General features: G+C 53.3%; 7 protein-coding genes across 7 annotated transcripts; 5 read left to right on the forward strand and 2 right to left on the reverse strand.

Moving 5' to 3' along the window:
• Positions 1–4319: 4319 nt before the first annotated feature.
• Positions 4320–4930, forward strand: EsH8_VIII_000891 (uncharacterized protein; the record flags this gene model as incomplete). Its single annotated transcript, XM_083269933.1, has 4 exons — positions 4320–4356; positions 4414–4525; positions 4675–4772; positions 4827–4930. 4 exons carry the CDS (start codon positions 4320–4322, stop codon positions 4928–4930), a joined length of 351 nt encoding a protein of 116 aa, XP_083129701.1.
• A 620-nt stretch (positions 4931–5550) lies between these two features.
• On the forward strand, positions 5551–6763 carry EsH8_VIII_000892 (ATP adenylyltransferase-domain-containing protein; the record flags this gene model as incomplete). The annotated part of the gene is made up of 2 exons (XM_083269934.1): positions 5551–5673; positions 5852–6763. 2 exons carry the CDS (start codon positions 5551–5553, stop codon positions 6761–6763), a joined length of 1035 nt encoding a protein of 344 aa, XP_083129702.1.
• Positions 6764–7904: 1141 nt separating this feature from the next.
• EsH8_VIII_000893 (uncharacterized protein) lies at positions 7905–9311 on the reverse strand (the record flags this gene model as incomplete). The annotated part of the gene is made up of 1 exon (XM_083269935.1): positions 7905–9311. The coding sequence occupies one exon, from the start codon at positions 9309–9311 to the stop codon at positions 7905–7907; it is 1407 nt and encodes a 468-aa protein (XP_083129703.1).
• Positions 9312–10121: 810 nt separating this feature from the next.
• On the forward strand, positions 10122–11566 carry EsH8_VIII_000894 (MCT family MFS transporter; the record flags this gene model as incomplete). Its single annotated transcript, XM_083269936.1, has 2 exons — positions 10122–10587; positions 10659–11566. The coding sequence occupies 2 exons, from the start codon at positions 10122–10124 to the stop codon at positions 11564–11566; spliced, it is 1374 nt and encodes a 457-aa protein (XP_083129704.1).
• Positions 11567–12434: 868 nt separating this feature from the next.
• On the forward strand, positions 12435–13061 carry EsH8_VIII_000895 (PaaI family thioesterase; the record flags this gene model as incomplete). The annotated part of the gene is made up of 1 exon (XM_083269937.1): positions 12435–13061. One exon carries the CDS (start codon positions 12435–12437, stop codon positions 13059–13061), a length of 627 nt encoding a protein of 208 aa, XP_083129705.1.
• A 289-nt stretch (positions 13062–13350) lies between these two features.
• EsH8_VIII_000896 (chaperonin 10-like protein) lies at positions 13351–14548 on the reverse strand (the record flags this gene model as incomplete). The annotated part of the gene is made up of 3 exons (XM_083269938.1): positions 13351–13532; positions 13603–14330; positions 14400–14548. 3 exons carry the CDS (start codon positions 14546–14548, stop codon positions 13351–13353), a joined length of 1059 nt encoding a protein of 352 aa, XP_083129706.1.
• An 881-nt stretch (positions 14549–15429) lies between these two features.
• Positions 15430–19231, forward strand: EsH8_VIII_000897 (uncharacterized protein; the record flags this gene model as incomplete). The annotated part of the gene is made up of 3 exons (XM_083269939.1): positions 15430–16522; positions 16589–17411; positions 17467–19231. 3 exons carry the CDS (start codon positions 15430–15432, stop codon positions 19229–19231), a joined length of 3681 nt encoding a protein of 1226 aa, XP_083129707.1.
• Between the last annotated feature and the right edge of the window lie 1902 nt (positions 19232–21133).

Genomic DNA, 21133 nt, shown 5'->3' on the forward strand with positions numbered 1-21133 from the left:
GGTGGGCAATCGGGGTTGCGATGCCGTGTTCCAACGGTGGACGTTGATGAAAATGGAAGGGGGGGCTTCCGGTCGTTGGATTGATGTCGGGGATCTGACGGCGTCAGCCGCGCTATCTGTGCAGCGGTCGGGTGCAAGTGCGAATTGCGGTTCAGGAGGGTGCAGTGTGCAGTGTGCAGCGAAGGGTGCAAAGTGCGCGCGGATATTTCGTACGGATACGGGCACGGGGGGCGCAGTATCTCCGAAGGTTCCCGCGGCGCCCAGGTTTCGTAGTGTCAGATGACTCGCGACGGCCCGCTCGAAATCTTGGTGAGTTGACGATGGATGTCGCGTGGACGAGGTCGTTGCAAAGCAGGCTGGGAGGGGCGGTCGCGAAGACGATGCTGGGAATAAGAGAAAAGAGGACGGGCAGGAGGACGGAGAAAGTCGTATCCGTCGCCCAGAAGAGGAGACGCAGAGATATGGTGAGAGGAAGGGTGCGTGAGCGAGTGCGACAAGCAGAAAGCGGCCGCGGTTCAGGGTCAAGAGGGTGCAGTGCAGTGCAGTGCGATGCAGCGCGGCGCAGGTGCGTTGGTGCGGGAGAGATAGAGAGAGTGCCTAGAGAACCTTCCTTGGGCAGGGTAAGTAAGTGCGTCCTGTCTTGGCTTAGTCGGGCCCAGGACGAATAAATCCGAATCCAGGGTGGGAATGGGGGGGGGGGATGAGAATGGTACCGGTAATGGAAATGCCCGTGGAAAGGCGGCCAGGGTGTGTGATGGCAGGTAAGGAAGGTAAGGAAGGTGTGGGTGGTGTGGTGTGGTGTGGTGTGGTGTAATCCCAACCCAGCAACAGTTCCAGCGGGATGGGGGGGTAGCGTTGTGGACGCCAGGGAACAGCAGCTAGATTTGCTTTAGTGTAGTGCATTCGTGGGGCGGGACCGATGGGATCTGCGGTTCCAGCGGGACTTTTTTGGTTTGTTTGGGACTTGGGGGAGGGGGACGGGGGACTGGGAGTTGCAACTTGCTCCGAGGCGGGCGAGTTCACGGACTGGATTCCTGGGCCATTTCCATGTCCACATCGGTATCGCTCCGGGGCTAGGCTGGGCTGGTCTCTTGACTCTCGACTCTTGACTCTTGACTCTTGACTCTTGCCTTCTGGGATGCGGGAAGCTCCCACAACGACACCAAGCGCATGGATGGTGTATCTCCGTCCTTATTTATTTATTTATTTATTTGACCTTTCGTCTCACTCAGCACGCTCGGAACAGAGCCTCGTCTACCTTGGCTCATGTTGCCGAAATACATGGGCCGGTCCATGTAAGCAAACGCGGAGAGTGCTCGGACAAGTTTGCAGGGAAAAGGAATAACCTGCAGCAGCGAGTTGCAAAGGCGGCGGCGAGGGGGCGGTGGGAAGCATGACGGGGAATCGCAGGCTGTTCTCCGTGGTGACCGGGGGACGGACGGCTCACGATTGGGATTATGTGATGGGCTAGGAATGGAAGTCGGGAAGCTCGTGAACACCACGGATTGTCAGCGGCCAGCCCAAGATGCGCCGTGCCGGCGGACAAGGTCGCATTTCACCATCAACTGTGCACTGGGCTGGCTGGGGAGGGGCCAGTCCCCTAATGGAGTCGCGATAGGGTCCAAGGGCCACCGATGGTCATCGTCCTTCTTATTGGGTTGTGCAGCCAATGTCGCACAGCTGATTCGCCCACACCCGCGGCCCCCCCTGCCCTTGCTAGGTCCTGGTCCCTCGTTTCTTTCCAAGACTTGCCGCATCGGCCTGAACGGACACCCTCTCTCACCTTACAGCGACTGACGGGAAAACAGGCACGAGATACCGGCGCAAAAGCCACGGATTACATAACACATCTCCATTCTCTAAACACACACATACACATAACACATCATTCACACACGCACACGCACACTCACCGTCATGTCCTCCTCCGTTGGCTTCAACCTCAAACTCGGGGGCTTTCCCAATGAATATCCTCATCAGAACCAGAAATGCACACTAATAGATTAGGCCAAACGTCAATGCTGGCATGGGCCGGTGGGCAGCAGCGTGCTTGGCATGGTACATCCTGTTGTAGTCTAAACACCTCCACCAGCCCCCGGCCCCCCCTTCCTGAACTCTCTCGGCAAACCATACCGCTGGAATGGAGAGCGTCAGAGGCGGACCGACGAGAAGGGATGCCGGAACAGGCTGTTGCTGAGCTGAGCCCAGGCTGACCAGCTGCACCCATCGCCTCGCCCCGGCTTCTACCCAATCGTGACGGGCCTTCTCACACCTGTCCATTCAAGCTGCCACTTTCGGATCCTCGCCCCAGCGCCACCGCCTACTGTCTGTCGCCGATGCATCGTCGCCTCCGTCGACACAGCTCGCCCCCGAGTTGAGTCTGTCTCTGCCTGGTGCATCCGATTTGCTCACAACCTCGCGTGTTTTGTCTCGTCCTCGTCCCATCACCCCGTCTGCCGAACAGGTAGGTAGGTGGTGAGGACGAAGACGAGGCACAGCTAACCATCCACATAACATACCTAATCAGTACCTGAGCGGGCGGCACGGCAGGCGGCACGACACCCCCCCGTTGACACAAAGACCGGCCTTTTTTTTCCCGCGTTTCGTCCAGAGAATCAAGCCGTCCCCGTCCCCAACCGGTGTAAAGTGTGCAGCTTGCTGTTGTCGTCTATGTATGTTGCCTCTGCCTTGTGTCGCCGCATCCTGGTCGTTGGCCCAAGACCCCTTTTTCGCACTTGGAAGTATGTCCGTTTGGGTTCGCCAGGGCAGGCCAAACCATGTCGGTCGTTTACATTTACATACATGGCACATGTACGTACGTACCTAGTGCGCTGCAAACCCCAAACCAGACACTGGGTTGCCGGCGTGCTTGCTGTGTGCCCCGTGTCGATGGCTGAATCGCCGTCGGGTGTCACGCAATCTATCATCATTCAAGCTGACTGCGGGCGATATATGGCGCGCCAGTGGGCGTACACGATGAACACCAAATCTCGCGATGCACTTGGGAATCCCTTCAGTTTGACACCGCCCGATCTCGTGTGACACCATCACCAGCCACGCACGAGATGAGTACTCGGCCGACGCCCTGGTTTGGGCGCTGCTGGGTGCCAAGGTCGGTCAAACAAAATCACGACGATGACAGCTGGAGACCTTTCTTTGGCTGCCGTCCCACCGTTTCTTCCATGCGGCATCCACGTCCCGCAGACCAAGATGTCTCTGTCTGGTCCTTATTATCCGCCCTATGACTGCGTTCTGCATAGGCAGTCTTGGTCTTGTGCCGCTGCAACCAGTCCTGCTAGTATAGTCGGCCGCCTGCACACCAGAATTGCGCAACACCCGACTGGTACACCGCACCTCACACTGAACCCCTCTTGCCACCCGGCCTACGGTCCTGACGGGGACCTGCTGCTGGCTGTGTGGGGTTAGCTGTCGGTCGCTGTGCCTGCAGAGCGGTCGGGCTGCTGTTATCTCATGCCTGCAGTGCGGTGGCCCCCAGATGACGAGACTTTCCGCGCCAGTCAACGCACCATGGTTGTGTAGGGTGCAAGGCACGAAACAAATAGGTACGTCCGCCGCGGCGGGAGTTTTGCCGCGACTGCTTGCCACGGAAAGACGCCGGAGCATATGCAGCTCTCCTCCTGCCTCCTTTCTCTGGCCCTTCCGCTGGCCGCATCTCCCGAAGCCCCGCAAAACCGGCTTCAGGGTCCCAGAGCCAGACATTGAAGGGGAAGGGGGTTTCCCATCATATCTCGGTTGCTTCGTATTATCTCATCTGCTGGGACCTAGCTAATTTGTTGAATGCGGCCACGCTTCAAACTCTGTCGCCGTGCTCGTGAGTTCGAATCCTGTCACGGAATGAACTCCATGCCTGGGGTACGCCCGTCGGCCGGCGGCGGCGGCCCCTCGCACCCGCACTGGTCAGGCGGCGATCCTACCTGGTCTCAGGTCTGGATGGGCTTTTCGCCATTCGGAGTCAGCGTCCCTCGGAGAGGTCAGCGTGCACAACTTGTCAGATCGGTTCGTGGGGCGGGTCGGAGGGGCCGCTGGACGGCTCGCGCAACCACCCCTGGGGCGTGCGCACATTGGAAAACGTGTCGTCGGCTGAATGCCAGTGGGGCACCGGCCAGATGCCTTCCCCAGCTCTTGGGGGCGGTCTCTATATTGACGCCTGATATGCTAGGCATACAACTTTGTAATTGCGCCGTCACTGGGGAGAGCTTCATTCGCGCATCCAGACGTGGAGAACCAGCGACGCACCTCCCCTCTCCACTGCTCCGTTGTCCTTGCCCGTCGTACAACACATCATCATCAATTTCAATATGGCGACCAAGCGGGATATGCGCCGGCCGGACCTGAGTAAGTCAATGTTCTGCCGTTCACAGCCTTGACCGCCACTAACCTGCGCGTTCTCAGTCGTCCCCTATCAGGAGCCGAGGGCAAAGGGCGAGACCACCGAGCTCTCGTCGACGCTCTCCTCCACCCTGCCAATGGCTGCTATGCTCACGCGCAACAAGTTCATCGGATGGTACGCGCTCCCCCAGACCCGCCACCGGCGCCCGATGCCCAAATACACTCTGTCGGCGTTGGCGCCGTGCCAAGCGGCGGAGTGACAACAATGCAACGGGTGCATGGAGTTAGGCAGCAGAGCAGACTTACTGACACTGGTACTTGCAGGGCTTCCGTTGTCTTCAGCATCCAGACCTGGCTCGGAGAGAGCGAGGAGACCAAGAAGAGCTCCGCGACCCCGGGATACTTCTCCGTCGGCATGTCCAGTACGTCCCCGCTCACGTCGCGATCTTTGGCATAGATACTGACCCAAGTCGCAGTCATGGCCCTGGCCGTCAGCTATCTGCCTCTTTTCCTGCCGCCTCCCGCTCAACGGGGCGCCGCCACCGGCACCGGCCCCGCCGCCCCCATTCCACCTGCGTAAAGCGACCGTGTATCGTTTGAAAGGGGGGGGGAGGGGTTGAAAGGGGGAAACGCTTCGAGAATAGCATGACATCCGAACATATCTAGCACCACCACAAGGGTTCACGGACGCTGGGGAGGGAAGACACGAATTGGAAAGACAAAAAGAAACATGACTACCTAGGAGTCGACGCGTTGATGAGGATTTGCCAGGCGTCCCCCGCCGTCCCGGGGAGGGGAAAGGCCCTGGTCGACAATTGTAGTATAATATTTCAGAAACCCCAAGACCATGCGGCCAGCGCATGAAGGTTGATACTCAAAATCTTTAATAGCTTCAAGTACGAACAAGTCCCCCCCGTAAATGGTGAGAGCTCCGAGGTTGATAGTCGTGCGCGGCGCGCGGTGCAAAGCGCTTGCTTGATGTCGTCATCCCGGGCCCATAACTGGTTTTGTCTCACTCGGCTGCCGCTGCGACTTGCCAACATGTCAACCTCTTACACATGCACACATACATAGACATACTTTTACATGTATGAACACTGGATATATGTTTATGCATAAAACCTGCGGTACTATCTAATTGGGGTTTTTCTTTTGTAGTTATCGCGAGTTTCGGATCCAAAACAACAAAAGTCGGCGGAAATGGGCTCCTCCGCGATAGACGAGGCCTCCATCCTCGCGCAGTTCGACCGGCTCGTCGAGAACGGGACCGTGCTCTACGCGCCGGGGATGAAGAAGATTTATTACACTGACGGGGGTTTCAAGGTATGTTTACCTTCTCCGACCTCTCATTGTTTATTACAATTGTTCTTTTTGTCCTTGCGCCGAGGCTCTGGACATCACTTGCCAGCAGCCACCTCCCAATACCCACGCCCTTAAGAATCATGAACCCTTGAAGGAAAGCCGGGGAAACCGCCCCTTGAAGCTGACGAACGCCGCTTAGTTTGAGTTCCGCCTCACTTCGGCGCTGAAGACGAAGCCCGCCGCCGTGGGGGGCAACTCGGAGCTGGACGACGCCAAAGACGACGCCGGAGGCGAGGGCGGCGCCGCCGAGGAGGCCAGAGGCGCCTACGGGACCGACGCCGACGGCTGCCTGCCCGGCGGCGACATCAGCATCGCGGGCTTCGAGGTCGCCCCAGTCCGCGGGACGCACGTGCTCGCGTTCAACAAGTTCTGCGCGTACAGGCCGCACCTGCTGCTCCTGACCGCCGACGGGAGGAGGCGACAGTTCGAGGCCCTGGATGCGGGAGATCTCGCGGCCGCGAGGGACGTTCTCCTGGGGCTCAACGGCGCCGGAGGGAGGGGAGGGGATGGGGGAGCCGGAAGAAGCGGGCAGCAGGAGTACTTGGTGATTTTCAACTGCGGCAGGGAGGGCGGGTGCAGCCGGCTTCACAAGCACATGCAGGTCATACCCGCGCCCGATGCCATCCCCCTCTGGCCGGACACGGTCACGTCCCCGACTGCCGCGGAAGGGGCGCAGGGGGAGCCGCCCTTCAGGTACTCCGTCCAGCGGTTCGGCCCGGGCGGCGGCAACGAGGCCGGGGAGGTGCCGTCGGCGGAAGACCTGGCGGCCCGGTACCGCTCCATGCTCCTCGAGGCGACGCGCGCGGTCCCGGGCAGGGAGTCGGTGGTGGGGGAAGACGGGGACGGGAAGGGGGTCGCGGTGCCGCACAACGTCATCCTCGGGAGGCGGTGGATCGTGGTGGTCCCGAGGCGGAGGGCGGATGTTGACGGGGCCGGCGTGAACGCCGCGGGGATGCTGGGCGTCGTGTGGGCCGCGGGGGACGAAACGGTGGACACGTGGAGGGGAAGGGGGCCGAGGTGGATTCTGGGGGAGGTCGGGGTCAGGAAGTGAACCGGGGTGGTTGTTGATATTGCAGGCTGTTGGTTTAAGGACGGGGTTGTCAGAGGGAAATGTGCTCGGGAGATGAAGACGGCCGCGAGGAAGACGGCGGCTGGGAGGATGGCGTGGCCTCTGAAATTCATGGGCTCAAATTAGTAGACATAGAGCAATAAAGATATATACAGGAGGCAACTATAAAGGTCGTGTACGATTCTCTCGGCGTTTAGACTTCTCGTAAATATACGGCATGCGCATGCCTCAGGGATCCTCCGGTGCGTTACTGAATTACAAGCTGTACTTGTTGGATTACCCAGCCAGAATACGGGCAGGCGGTCAGGCCGCGGGAAGCGGCAACAGTCGGGCCTGGAGATTCTACCTCCGGGCTGCTAACGGCAACTGCTGCTTCCGCTGCTTACCTTTACTTTCTTCCTCCTACATCTACAACCAACAGAATACAGTATCAGTTTTGCTCTGTGATACCAACAGTACGCTTGATTCTTTCCATCTTGTATTCCGACTCGTGAGGCAGCAGAGGAGCGATCCCAATGAGCCTCTATCTCCCTTTACCATGGCTTGATGTTGCAACCGAGTGGACTGGGACTAGCTAGTGTTTACCGTTTGATATAAAGGTGCCCGGGTAAGGCCAACTAGGTTAGATGTAAATCATCATGTAAGTGAATATTCCACTAAAGTTCCAGGTATTAAAAAGAAGTTCAAGACTTGCAGTCAATTCACGGTTGGGGGAGCATTGGGAGCATAAGGGGAAATACGAATTTACTGGCCATGACATGCAATGTCCTTTGCAGATTTCTCGGCAGGTGTGGATAAACTGCGCGGGGTTGGTGTGGAAAGAAAGGATATGTGCCAGTTTACCTTTGGTATAGTATCAGTTTGAGAACGTTGTTTCAATACAGCAATAGCTAGTGATTGTAGGCAGCATCTTGGTATATACATTCCAAGGATAGTTCCATCTCAACCAGCTGTTTATTAAAAGGCCTACAATAAGTTACTAATATGTGATTTTCCATCTTCATTGTATTGTAGAAGGTGGTTACCGGGTCGAATGGAAGAAGTCGCAAGGTGGTCTGGGGCCTATGTCTATATAATGTGCTTCTGATGCCCTCATTTCCATACTTGATGCCCACGGCTGGGCTTAGTGGTCGTTACCCGTAGATCCACCCATATGGTCTCCCGTCTCAAGGACCTCAATCTCATCACCAACCTCTACGTACAACCCCACTTTCTGCTCCCTAGCAGTCTCCAGACTTTGGTCCTCTGGCACGCAATGCATCCCGATGTATCCAAGAGCCTTTGGATTACTAGTCTCAACCATGCGGTGTTTGACCAGCGTTGCACTTGGCTGCGGTTTCCCCTTCTTTTTGTTTACGGGCGCGTTGTCCGAATCAAAGGTCCCTGTGCTGATGTTGACATTGGGCATCGTACACCGAGACGTCCGAGATACGACGGACAAGTTCGGCGATACGTTGGCTCGCAGCTCCCTGCTAGATCCCTTCGGAACGATGCGGTAGCGTTTCCAGGTCTCCTCCGCAAACGCCGGCGCGCCGGTGACCCAGATATTTGCACGGAAGCGCCGAGCATCCAGGGGCTGGTTTTCCTGGGGCAGAAGAGCGGAGACCGCGTGGACTGAGGATAAACTGTTGATGTTGATTGGTTGCTGGTCTGTGTAGCCATGCACCGACGGCGAGCCGATGTATTCAAGCGGCGCCAGGTCTTCCTGGGTGCGGGTCAGGCTGTCAGGGGTGCATCTCGTGAGAGTGAGGGCACGTTTTTCCGGGATGGACAAGAACTTCTTCAGCTTAGGCAAAGCCGCGGCGACTGAGGGGATCTTGCCAAGGTCGAGGCCAGTTGCGTCCCGGGAGTGGATGCCGAATGTCCTCGTCTTGATTCCAAACTCATCCACCAGGGTGGGTGTAGGGTGGAGAGGCACGATGAACGACACCTCCGGCTTTGCCGCCGGGTTCCCCGTATGCATCAGTGTCTCGAGACGTCGAGCCCAGCTTGGGGGATCCGGGTCTTGGAAATTCACGGCTAAACACCCACCGGCTTGCACCAGCAGGTCATTCTGATTGCTACACTTCCGCGGGAGCCAAATCTCTGTCTTGATCTGACTCATACCCGGCTTGGTGCGCTGGCTGATGAACCGCCATGTTATCGAGCCCGTGTCCGGATCGGCCACCTCTGTGACCAACGCGAAGCTTCTGTCATACATGAAGCCGGCCTTGGTGAGCAAGGCGCGGTTTACCTCAACAAAGCCGCATGACTTGATCGGGTGGATGTAGATGGACTTGATGCGGATCGGCCCGTTGGTTTCGGTGCTCTCTGGCGCATCGTACTTGGAATCGAACTGGTCCGTCATGTTACTGGCGGACAGCCCGATCCTTTCCAGGTGCCGCAGCTTCCTGCGCGTCGAAGAGATATCGCCATTGTAGTAGACGAAAGCCAGGCCGAGACTTATTGGGAGGATGGCGGCTATTGCTGCATACACGAGGGTGGAAATTTTCAGCGTGCCTTGCAGGCACTGGAGCACCTGAAGAAGCATCGTTCCGGGATGCAATGTGATCGTCCGTCCAAGCGAAATTTATGGTCAGGCATTCATTGCTTCCGTCGCTGGCGGCTTTCGGAGTCCGTTTCTCAGAGGGCGGCTCGAAGTAGAAACGGAGTGACGTGGAAATAATATGTCGGCCACTTCCCGCCATACATACGCGTAGAAATGTGGAGCTTTCTTTACAGATTGTGATACCATTTCTGGGGAGCCGATGCCGATGCCGACGGGATAGGTACTTTCCTTTCAGGGCAAGAACTGCCTTTTTTGGCCTACGAAAGGATCGCCTTACAAGGGAAAACCAACAGCCCCATTGGCCGCACAGAAACGATGTGTCAAAAGAAAGATAAGCCAGCGGGTCTGGCTCTGTCCTACGTTCCGACAAAGTATGATCCATGCAATTACTACAGACGCATGTCAAGTGCAGGGCGCGCCGGATTGACATGGAGATGAAGAGTACTTGTATTACGAAATATGAATGAAACCTCACACGTTGACGTGCTTGAAAACCCTGTTTCTGCTAACCCTTGGAGGTATAGATCTAATGCCGGCTTTCTTGAGAATTGAATGAAAACTGCTATACGTTGGCATGCTTGAAAACTTTAATTCCGCTAACCCTTGGAGGTATAGGTCCAACGATGACTCTTTTTCAGGGCAGAAGACGGTGTAGTCTGGGTTTTACCCAGCAGCTATATGTATGGTCTGCGCGGGCCGGTTGTTCAATAATCAAGATAGACCTTGATTTATCATGGGAACCAGACAGAATTTTGCTTACTCGCTGGATGAATTCAAAAACTACCATTGATTATGGCCGTGCAACAACAACCTTCCGACCTCGGTCAAGAGGTTGTACCATCTGCTGAGACGCAACACATAGCACAAGATGGCTTGACTGGCCGAGGCCAAGTCATGACTCATAAAGAAGAAATACAGTCCGGGCCGATACCTGAAGAACCGACATTGAATCCAGAAGATGAGTACCCAGAAGGTGGTCTACGAGCGTGGTGTGTTGTACTGGGTTCTTGGTTTGCATCGTTCTCGGCGCTGGGAATCTCGAACAGTTTGGCAACCATTCACGCCTACGTGAGCGCCAACCAACTCGAGGGTTATAGTGAAGGCACGATCGGGTGGATCTTTTCGACGTATATGTTCCTCCTCTTTTTCTGTGGGATTTACGTTGGCCCGGTCTTCGACAAGTACGGTCCAAAATGGTTGATCCTGTCCGGCACCATCTGTGTTGTCACGGCTCAGATGTTACTGAGCATTTCTACGAGTTCGTATACCCTCAACTTTCCTCAATGAGTCATATTCATCCGACACTTGAATTGCTTATAATGATGCTAGAATTTTGGCATTTCATGCTAGTGCTCGGAGTACTAAACGGAATCGGTGCTTCGCTCTTGTTTACACCTTCTTTCGCCGCCGTGGGGCACTGGTTCTACCACCGCCGAGGCCTCGCCACAGGTATCGCTTCCACCGGAGGCTGTTTCGGTGGCATAGTCTATCCGATGATGCTCCGCGCCCTCTTCGAGCGCGCAGGATGGGCCTGGGCCATACGCACGATCGGATTCATCGTCCTAGTCTTCTGTGGCGCCGCAACCATGCTCATCGACAGACGCTTGCCCCCTGCGCCAAACGCCTCGCCTCACCCGGACGTTCGCATTCTCCGAGACCCGGCCTTTGCGTTGACGACTGCCGGTATCTTCGCACTCGAATGGTCGCTTTTCATACCCTTGACCTACATATCGAGCTATGCCATCCACAAAGGCTTTGACCTTGATTTCTCGTACCAGATCCCCACGATTCTCAACGCGGGCAGTGTGGCCGGGCGTATCTTGGCCGGCTGGTTCGGCGACTACGTTGGCCCGTTCAACTCGAACATCCTGGCCGTCGTCTTGAGCCTTGTCGCCTGTCTGGGCGTTTGGCTGCCCGCGGGCGCTTCCAAGGCAGGCCTCGTTGCCTTTGTCATCTTGTTCGGATTTGCCAGCGGCAATAACATTAGCATCAGTCCCGTCTGCATTGGGAAGCTCTGCAAGACGGAAAACTACGGGCGGTACCACGCCACGGCCTACACCGTTGCCTCCTTTTCTTGCCTCTTTGACATTCCAGTCGGAGGCGAGATCATTGCTGCTCAGAATGGGGAATACTGGGGGTTGATCTTGTTCACTGGTCTTATGTATGCGCTATCCGTCGGTGCGTTGATTGCAGCCAAGGGGATTTGTGTCGGGTGGAAGGTTTTGGCCATCTTCTAAGAGTCACCAATCTCAGTTGAACTAGAGTACGATAACTATCGCAATCCATTCCAGTTGTGTGATTCAAGCACGCTATATACTCTCAACTATTCTGGTTGTGCGGGGTAGTGAGTTGCATTGTTTCCAACGTATTTATAACGTAGACCACGCGAATTGGGTAATGATTCTATTGAGATCAAAGCCGAAAATTCATTTTTTGTTCCGTCTATGATGTTTCGGGTTCTGTGTGTTGAAATGAAATTGAGAATTAACTCGTCAATTCTTTGTTTAAAGAAACTTGAACATGGACTTAGCCGCCGATCCAATTTTCATAGGCGTTGGCTGTGAGAAGCTGTAGAATAAACCGGCATGTTTCTGAAGACCCACACATAAGCGATGGTTCGTCTTTATTTCGAGTTCTTTTTTGGCATAATCATTCCGTAGTTAGCGACTTCGGATGCTCCGGTATTATAATAATAACGTTTGTTACTAAGATGCGATTAGTGATCCTCCGAGATGGGACAAGCCCTGCCCTTCAGCTTACTGAGGCCATTGCCCCCTTGGCATAAGCTCAATACCAAAAAGAAAGTGGCATCGGAATATTCCAGATTGAAATTTCATTTATTTGGCTTTACAACCGTACTGCCGAAGTTTCCCGAGTGAGACGTTACCAGATATGTACGGCAGTTCTGACGACACAATATCGCTACGTATTCCTCTAATCCACATTACCTAGACTTTCGATATATATAGGACTGGCTCAATTCATTTGGACACAGTAGAGACCCGAGGTAATGGAGCCTTCTAATCATACTTGCTGTGTTATGACAACCCGGACATAGCTCGCCACTCTTTGTTAAGATCGGAAATATTTTGAAAACTCATCATCATGCCAGAAACTTGGGAAGACCAGATTGCCCATTTTCGGGCCATTCCCTGGTGTGCCAAAGTCCTTTCAGAACCAGGCATTATCGCCAGACCACCCGTCAGCCGTCAGTTTGACCCGGAAAACCGTATCTTCGAGTACTGGGGAGTGACTCTCCACAGTGCAGCCACCGTGCCCTTCTTCGTTGGGTGTTATCACCTGCCTGCGTCGCCACCGCATACCAATGATCAAGGCCCGGACCAACGTTCTCTTGAGGAGCGCTTCGTGACGAAGGCACGGTTCTTTCTCACCCTCGGCCACGGCCTCAGTACATCGAAGAAGGAGTGGTGCCACGGGGGCGTGATTGCGTCCATTTTCGACGAGTGCATGGGCGCTGTCGGCTTTATCAACAAGTTGAACGGGCTCATGCCAATGCTGCCGCAGGTGACGCAGACACTAAATATTACCTACATACAGCCGGTGCCGACGATGGCGACGGTGGCCTGTACCGCAGTTTTAAAGAGGATGGAGGGATCTAGAAAGTTTGTGGTTGAGGCAGAGATCACGAATGAGGAAGGGACAATACTTGCCAAGGCGGAAGCATTGTTTTCTGGGGTTCATAAGAAGAAAGACACAAAGGAGAAGCTATGACGGGGGTTCTGCATTTAGTAATGTCTCCAAGGCCAACTTAATACCAAACTTATACTTTGATTAAACGGAATTTGTACTACGATTAGCCTTGGTGCAAGATGATAAGTGTTATTGTGACCGGCTTTGAACAACGTTCCTTCGGACGATACGAAGAGTGACTGTTTTCGGATGAACGATGATGTCCTTACTTATGGCACACACAGTTACAGGAAAACTGATACAGACGATTTGATACACTCAAAACACCAGTGCAGTTCTTGGATTCAAGGTAATTTCCTGACATTCTCCACTAAATATAACTGACAACGACTCTTCCAAGAATTTCCTCTTTTGAGAGCCGGGACATGACTTCAGAGACTTGAGTAAGAGCGCAGTGTTCCACAGACGCCCGAATGGTCCCCTTGCTTGCTTCTTGGAGCAACTCGGTCATCTGCTCTTCCGTTCCCACCATGGCACCTTTAATCGTCAAAGCTAGATAGGTACCTTTAGGTTAGCCTTTGAAGTCAAACTGGGGTCTGTCATCGTGATGAGCAAAGCATACCTTTGAGAGCGCATAACGAGACCGGTATGGGCAGTTCAAAGTTATTGTGTGGCAAGCCCACGCAGACAATTGTCCCCATGGATCTGACCAGCTTGGGGGCGATTCGGTAAGCGTCTTCGGAGCCTGGGACGACGATGACAGCGTGAGCCCCCTCTCCTGTCAGGTCCATCACCGTCTTTTCTACGTTCTCTGTGGCGTAATCAATGAAAGCCTCCGCTCCGCAGCTTTGGGTTAAAGCACGTTTTTCTCGCCCAGTATCCACTGCAATAACACGAAACCCTCTTAATCTGGATGCAATCATCACACCCAAATGTCCGAGCCCCCCTCCTGCGCCTTGTATAATGACCCAGTCGCTACGTGACATCTCCTTCTCTAGCATGGAGACCGCACCCATCATTGTGAGACCGGCGCAAAGTAATGGCGCCGCCACGTCATCTGCGAGTCCGTGGGGGATAAGAGTCAGGTATCGAGAATCGGCAACGACGTATCGTTGCAGTGTTCCTGGGCGATGCTTGCCCGTATTCACTTGATTGGGACAGTTGTTCGCGTAGCCCCGGGTGCAAGCGGAGCACGAACCACAGGCGCTGTAGAGCCATTTGACTCCAACCTTCTTACCGAGAAGGGATTCGGGAACATTTTCGCCGAGCTTCACGACATTACCAATACCCTCGTGACCGACGATCGGGTTGTAGACGCCCCAGCCACGAACAGCGCGGATTTCCGACCCGCTTCAATACAGCATATGTGTCAGTGAGAACTGGAGGCCTGGACGAGACAGGGTGGTTTCTGGGGCCTACCAGACTCCTGTAAAGCTGAGGCAAACGAGAACCTCGTGCGGCCCAGGTTTACCCACGGGCACATCGTCCCGGACAACAATCCTGACGTCAGGGCCGGGATTTTCGATCACAGCTGCTTTCTGCAGCGCGGGTGTATCGTTGAAATCCATTCTATAGAAGAAGAATAAATTGCAAATCTACTTGTTTCGGAGATGTTTGTAGAAGTTGAGGTGCGACGTTAAGTCGTCGCCCAAGGACGGTGGAGTGTACCCCGCGTCGGCAGCGCGCCCGGCAGTGCTAGCGGCCGGGGCAGTGGAGAATACCGCGGAGCAGATGCCTTCGGATGATGCCACGGGTGAGGTGGGAGAGTTTCTTTGGAGATGGAACACATGTTGCAAAATGTGACTTTCGATATACGTCATGTTTATGTTTGCCCGTTTACGGATTCCCCATTTACGGGATGTGATCCATCAGAGCGAGACTTTTGTTTTGTGCGAGTTTGTTATTGCAACTAAAACTTAAGCAGTTACGCCTGCTAGGTATCAATACGACCGGATAGATGACCGTCACACAACATCGGTAGCCTGTTGCTGACGACACACACTAGAAAGAGGCGGGTCTGAAGTTGTATCCCTGGCTGAAGTCCTAAATCAACCTGCATATTGATTCATACCAATCAATCCCTACTGTGTACTTGATTTTTACATGGCCATAGCCCCATGCCGATGGCGTTGCTTCTTCAGGATTAGCGCGGGCTTACTCCCCTGATTGCTGCATCCACGCTCAAGAGGGAGGGAGTCTTTTTATCTAACCCCTTCTACCATACTTCACACTCACATCAGGCAGCCTGATTCTACCACGAGGCAGCTCGGGTTTTCGGTATATTTGCCTACTTCTCCTGACGCATCAAATATACAATCTGCCGTCGCGGCCTCATCAATGCCGTGAAATATGACTTGTCAACACCGATTTGAATTCGTTGCACACTCCAAAAGCACCAGCAAATCCCCAACAAGATTTAGTATCGTGGCGAGATAGCGTTGTGGAAGCTATGTCTGAGCTAGCAAGAAAACGTAAACGGGAAGAGGATTCAAGTCCCGGCACCGGCTCTGGTGATGAGAAGAAAAGCAGGACGAATGCGCAGCGCCATGATCAGTATACAGTGGGCTGGATATGCGCTCTTCCCAAGGAGCAGACTGCAGCAATAGCTATGCTCGACCAACGCCATTCGGGCCTTCGCGACATGGCGCCACCGAACGACTTCAACAGCTATACTCTTGGCTCTATCGGCAAACATAACATTGTTATTGCTTGCTTGCCCAAAGGCCAGGTCGGGAACAATTCGGCCGCAACGGTCGCCTCACAAATGGTATCCACATTCCCCTCTATCAAGGTCGGCCTTATGGTTGGAATCGGTGGCGGCATTCCACCCAAAGTCAGACTAGGCGACGTCGTTGTAAGCACCCCGATAGGGTCGTATCCGGGCGTGGTTCAGTGGGATATGGGCAAGGCAAAAGCAGGCGGCAGTTTCGAACGTACGGGTTCTCTTAACAACCCTCCTTCTTTTCTCCTTACAGCCTTAACTAGACTAGAAAGCGAACATGACATGGTCGGATCGAAAATTCCGGTATATTTGGAGGATCTGAAGCAAAAGTGGCCGAAGCTAGCACCACGGTACCTAAAGTCTGACTCTATGAAGGATGTTTTGTTCAGGGCAGATTACAACCATGTGGAGAAAAGCAGCATGCAAGAAACTGAAAGCTCGGATGATGACGAGGAACAAGAGAATTGTCAGTTTTGCGACCCGGCCAAGATCAAAAAGAAGAAGCCTAGGGACATGCGCATTCACTACGGTCTTATAGCTTCGGGAAACCAGGTCATCAAAGACGGCATCTTTCGGGATAAGCTGAATAGGGACCTTGGTGGTAATGTTCTATGCGTCGAAATGGAGGCAGCAGGGTTGATGACAAACTTTCCATGCCTGGTTGTTCGCGGGATCTGTGATTATGCAGACTCCCATAAGAACAAAGACTGGCAGGAGCATGCTGCCGCTGCCGCTGCGGCATTTGCAAAAGAGCTTCTGGATTTTGTCGAACCAGAAGATGTCCTATCAGAACGTTCGGCAAAAGAGGTGCTCAAAGGCAGTAAGTGAGAGAATTAGAAACTACTTTGGGCTGTTTTTAGAGCACGGTCTAATAGAATCAACATAGTTCATGCTACCGTAACCGCAACTGGATCAAAAGTAGAACATTTAGAACACTGCATCACCAGAAAACAAGATATAGATATCCTGAACTGGTTAACGCCTTTCGATTACGGGCCTCAGCAAAGCGACTTCCTTGCCAGACACCAGCCCGGAACCGGCCAATGGTTCTTGGACTCTGAGCCGTTTCGGAGCTGGGTGGCTTCAAGAGGGAAGACGCTTTTCTGCCCTGGCATTCCTGGATCCGGCAAGACCATAATAACATCTATCGTAATCGACTACATCGTTAAGCAGTTTATAAAAGAGAAAACAGTCGGGTTTGCGTATGTCTACTGCAACTTCCAGAGAAATAGCCAGCAGGGCTTGCAGGACCTTCTGGCAAGTTTGATCAAGCAGCTATCTCAAGCCCAAGACACCCTGACACAGTGTGTCAAGGAGCTTTACGGACGACATGCAGGGCAACGAACACGACCATCTTCGATTGAACTAGCGGAGGTCTTACTCATCACCTCAAAGTTGTACTCTAGGACGTTCGTCTTCGTGGATGCGCTTGATGAATGCCAGTCAGTTGACGACTGCCGATCTTCTCTCTTGTCACAACTTGCCAGGCTCCAAGTCGAAACAGGAACAAGCATCTTTATAACGTCGCGCCACACCCCAGAAGTTGAACAGCACTTTAGAGATTGTCTCGTAAAAGAGATTAGGGCCACAGACAAAGATGTGCGCAGTTTTATTGACAGTCGACTGTCAAAGACCTTGCAGTCCATCCCGGAGACTCCTGGTCTACAGGATGCCATCGAGGCAAAGATCATGGGGCTTGTGGACGGAATGTAAGTTGGAAGTGTATGAATCGAGGGTCGTGTCCTCTCATTGATTTTTGTTCAGGTTCCTGCTTGCACAGCTCTATCTGGATTCGCTCAGAGACAAGACATCGGCGACTGAAGTGCGCAACGCGCTCTCGGAAATTGAGGACCAAAGCAACAAGCAACCAAGCGACGGCGAGAATAGAAACATCTTGTACCAAGCATATAACCAGGCCATGTACAGGATCGAGAACCAGTTGCCAGGCTTACGAAATCTTGGTAAGAAAGCCCTTGCCTGGATCGTCCACGCAGAGAGGCCCCTTACCACCGCCGAGCTTCAACACGCCCTCGCGTTGAACGAAAACGATACCGAGCTGGACCGCGACAACCTTCGCAAGATCGAAGTTGTCTTGTCAACCTGCGCAGGATTGGTCACAGTGGACAAGGAAAGCGACATAGTCCGGCTGGTCCACTTCACTGCACAGGAATACTTTGAGGGGACGCAAACACAAAATTTCCCCGACGCACAAGAGGAAATCACCACGACGTGTGTTACCTACCTTTCGTTCCAAATTGCGGAAGATGATCTGGACTCATTTGTTTTGTTTTCTTACGCTGCAAAAAACTGGGGGCACCACGCTCGCAATTCTCCGACTGTGACCAAACATGTCCTCGACTTTCTGTCCCGCGAGACACGTGTCGGCTTTTCTTGTCAAAAGCTCGAAGTCCCACGCGGAATATTCATGCATGCTGGACAGACTTGGACAGCGTTGCATGCTGCGGCATACTTCAACCTTCCGGAGGTCGCGGACGCCCTGATACAGAGCGGGGCCAACGTCGACGCCGGCGATTGTTACGGGGCAACGCCGTTGATGGTTGCCTGCAAGATGGGCTTTGAGGCTTTTGTGAACCTCCTGCTGCAAAGGGGAGCCAACGTCCGAGGGGTGACCACGGCTGACTCCACGCCATTGCACTTTGCCTCCGATTCCGGACACGAGGCTGTTGCAACGGTGCTGTTGAATTGGGGAGCCGCGGTTGACCAGGAAGGGAATTATAGCCGGACACCGCTGCTGGAGGCCTGTGCAAATGGGCATGAGGCTGTTGCAAAAGTTTTGATTGCACATGGAGCCGAGGTTGACAAACGTGACGTTTTCGGGATGACACCGCTCCTGTTTTCCTGCAAGCTTGGCCAGATGGCTACTACCAAATTGCTACTCGACAGTGGCGCTGACATCGAGCGTGGAAAACAGGGGGACTGGGGGTTCATTGGATCAGCGCCATTGTTCGACGCCTGCATTCGTGGGCATAAGGCAATAGTGGAGTTACTGCTCGATAAGGGGGCCGATATTGACAAGAGAGACATATATGGCCGAACGCCCTTGTGGAATGCCCTGGAGAAACCAACCCCAGCCATCAGGGAGCTGTTGGTTAGCAGAGGAGCCGACATTGAGGCGACAGACACCTTCGGTCAGACACCACTGTCGTATGCTTGTATCCTAAAGAAATACGACAGTGTGAAGCTGTTGCTCGAGAATGGGGCCAGGGCCGATGCCCGGGACGGACAAGGACGGTCTCCGCTGTGTTTTTCCTATTCCCTATCGTCAGTCCCTGCGCGGGGATGGTCGAGAAGCACGGAATGGCCAAGGAAGAAAAGGCTCGAGATTGACACTACACCGGTATGGTCGAGGAAGGACCTGGACATTGACACAACTAAATCGTTGGCTGCGAGCGATGAAACGTTTGCTGAGGGATGCGCCATCACAAAGCTGCTCACAAAGGCAATGACTTGGCATATTCCTTCGGCACCGGTGTGTGTCTTTTTTCATTTCCCTCCTGTACCATTTTAAATATGACGCTGTTGTAGATGATTGCATTTTTCAATATAATAAGGGCTTGCAGATCGAGCAAGATATGCGAGGATTAAGTACGTTGATGGATGATATATCTGGAGTTGAAACCAAGGTTCCGTATGAATAAAGGCATTCTGAGTCAACCTGGCCTTTTCCATCATCTCCTATCACTCTGTATTCTAAATCATAGATGTATAATAACTATGATGATGGTTGCGCAGACTATTTTGGCAGATGCCGCCTAGTATTTGCGCCAATAACTCATGGTATAGGGTGCGCACTCAATGGGCCCCCCATCTGTCGTTGACTCTCAACGCCAAGACTGGGAACACAGCGCAGCCTACAAGGCAAAGTATAACAAGCAAAACAAAATTCCCTCCAAGACGCCTTGATACACTCTCTATTAACACCAGAGGCTATTGCAGCGAGGGAGGAAAAGGACGGTTGAGAGGGGCAAAAAATGATCCGGCGATCCTTCAACATCAGGCGGAGAAACAAGTTTCGGGACTGGCTAGTCGGAGGATAACACCAAACGACATCGAGTTTCAACGGGTCCTGTGGCGTCGCCACCGCCGAAGGCTGATTGGGGACAAAGAAGGATCGGGAGAAGTGGCTGTAACGAGCATGTCTCTGAGGTAGCGCCGATCTTGTTTGCGATGGAATTTTTTTGGTTCTTTGACGAGAAATGTGAATTTTGACTCTGTCATTTTTGCGCAAAAGAAAGGAAGAAGGTAGAAAATCCCACGCGGCGGGTAGGATGAAACGACGATGAGTTGTTTTGCAACGCCACGAGAAGAGGCGGCACTAAAAATCGCGGCTTTTGGCAACTGAATTCACTGGGGGAGTTTACCACAGCGGGAACCCTTGCAACTGACGGACGTGCCAGTTTCTATTCAGCGAGCCTAACGCAACCATCGCGGTCAAAATTACAACGCCTCGCCAATTGTGGATTGCTCAAGCCTCATCAGACAGTTTGAAGGTAAATCTAAACCGTTTGCAAGGCGAAGGGCCTCGAGCGTTTATTGTAAATCGTCCTGAGTGCGGTACTGCATGTTGCGATTTGTCGCTGCGGGTAGTATGGAGCCTCGTCTTCAACAACTCAACGTGGGTCGGTTAGCTCAGTTGGTTAGAGCGTGGTACTAATATATCATCTGATATGTCTGGTAATGCCAAGGCCGGGAGTTCAAGCCTCCCACTGATCATGTCTTTTTGTTTTTGCAGCCATTGCGATGGTTGAAATATTCGAAACATCAAAGTGCGTTTTTTTTTTTGGAATCCTGAATGGAGTGGGTGTATGAACGTCGGCAATATCGCCTGACAGTGTCGCATCTCGTCAGTATTGATCAGTATTGATAAGGAGGCCCGTAACGAAAGCGGGCCAAATAACTCTCATCCGGTTCCTTTCTCTCTTGTGTACACTGTTCCTTTTGTCTTTATCAAGCATTTGTTGCAATCCAGCTGTTTCAAACGGCAACCATTTAGCTTCGATTGACCTAGAGCAAGGGACTTGCAAAGATCCGCTATCCACCAGAGTAACAAACGAACAAACCACATCTGAAGTATTCACGAGCCACATAAAATATATCTCCCAAGTAGTGTCGCATTACCCTGGGCTCTGCTCCCACGAGCCGGTCTAGCCACTGGTTGGTGACTTGTCTTCTTCGTAAAGCTCCGTCCTTCCTGCTGGCTGGTTGGCGGAAATATGCCGCTCCCTTGGAACACTCAACTGCTTGATGCTTGCACACGTTCGCACCGCGATCCCCAACGATGCCGTGATTTTGGTTGCTGGTGTGACTGGTTTAAGATAGAGTCTATTTGTGTCAGATGCTTTGCACAGATTCCTCAGAACAGTAGACTAGTCATAAGCAAGCCATATAACACTAAAGAACTTGCTTGAAA

Source organism: Colletotrichum jinshuiense, chromosome 8 (genome assembly GCF_051148585.1).
Source record: "Colletotrichum jinshuiense chromosome 8, complete sequence".
NCBI classification, from domain to species: domain Eukaryota; kingdom Fungi; phylum Ascomycota; class Sordariomycetes; order Glomerellales; family Glomerellaceae; genus Colletotrichum; species Colletotrichum jinshuiense.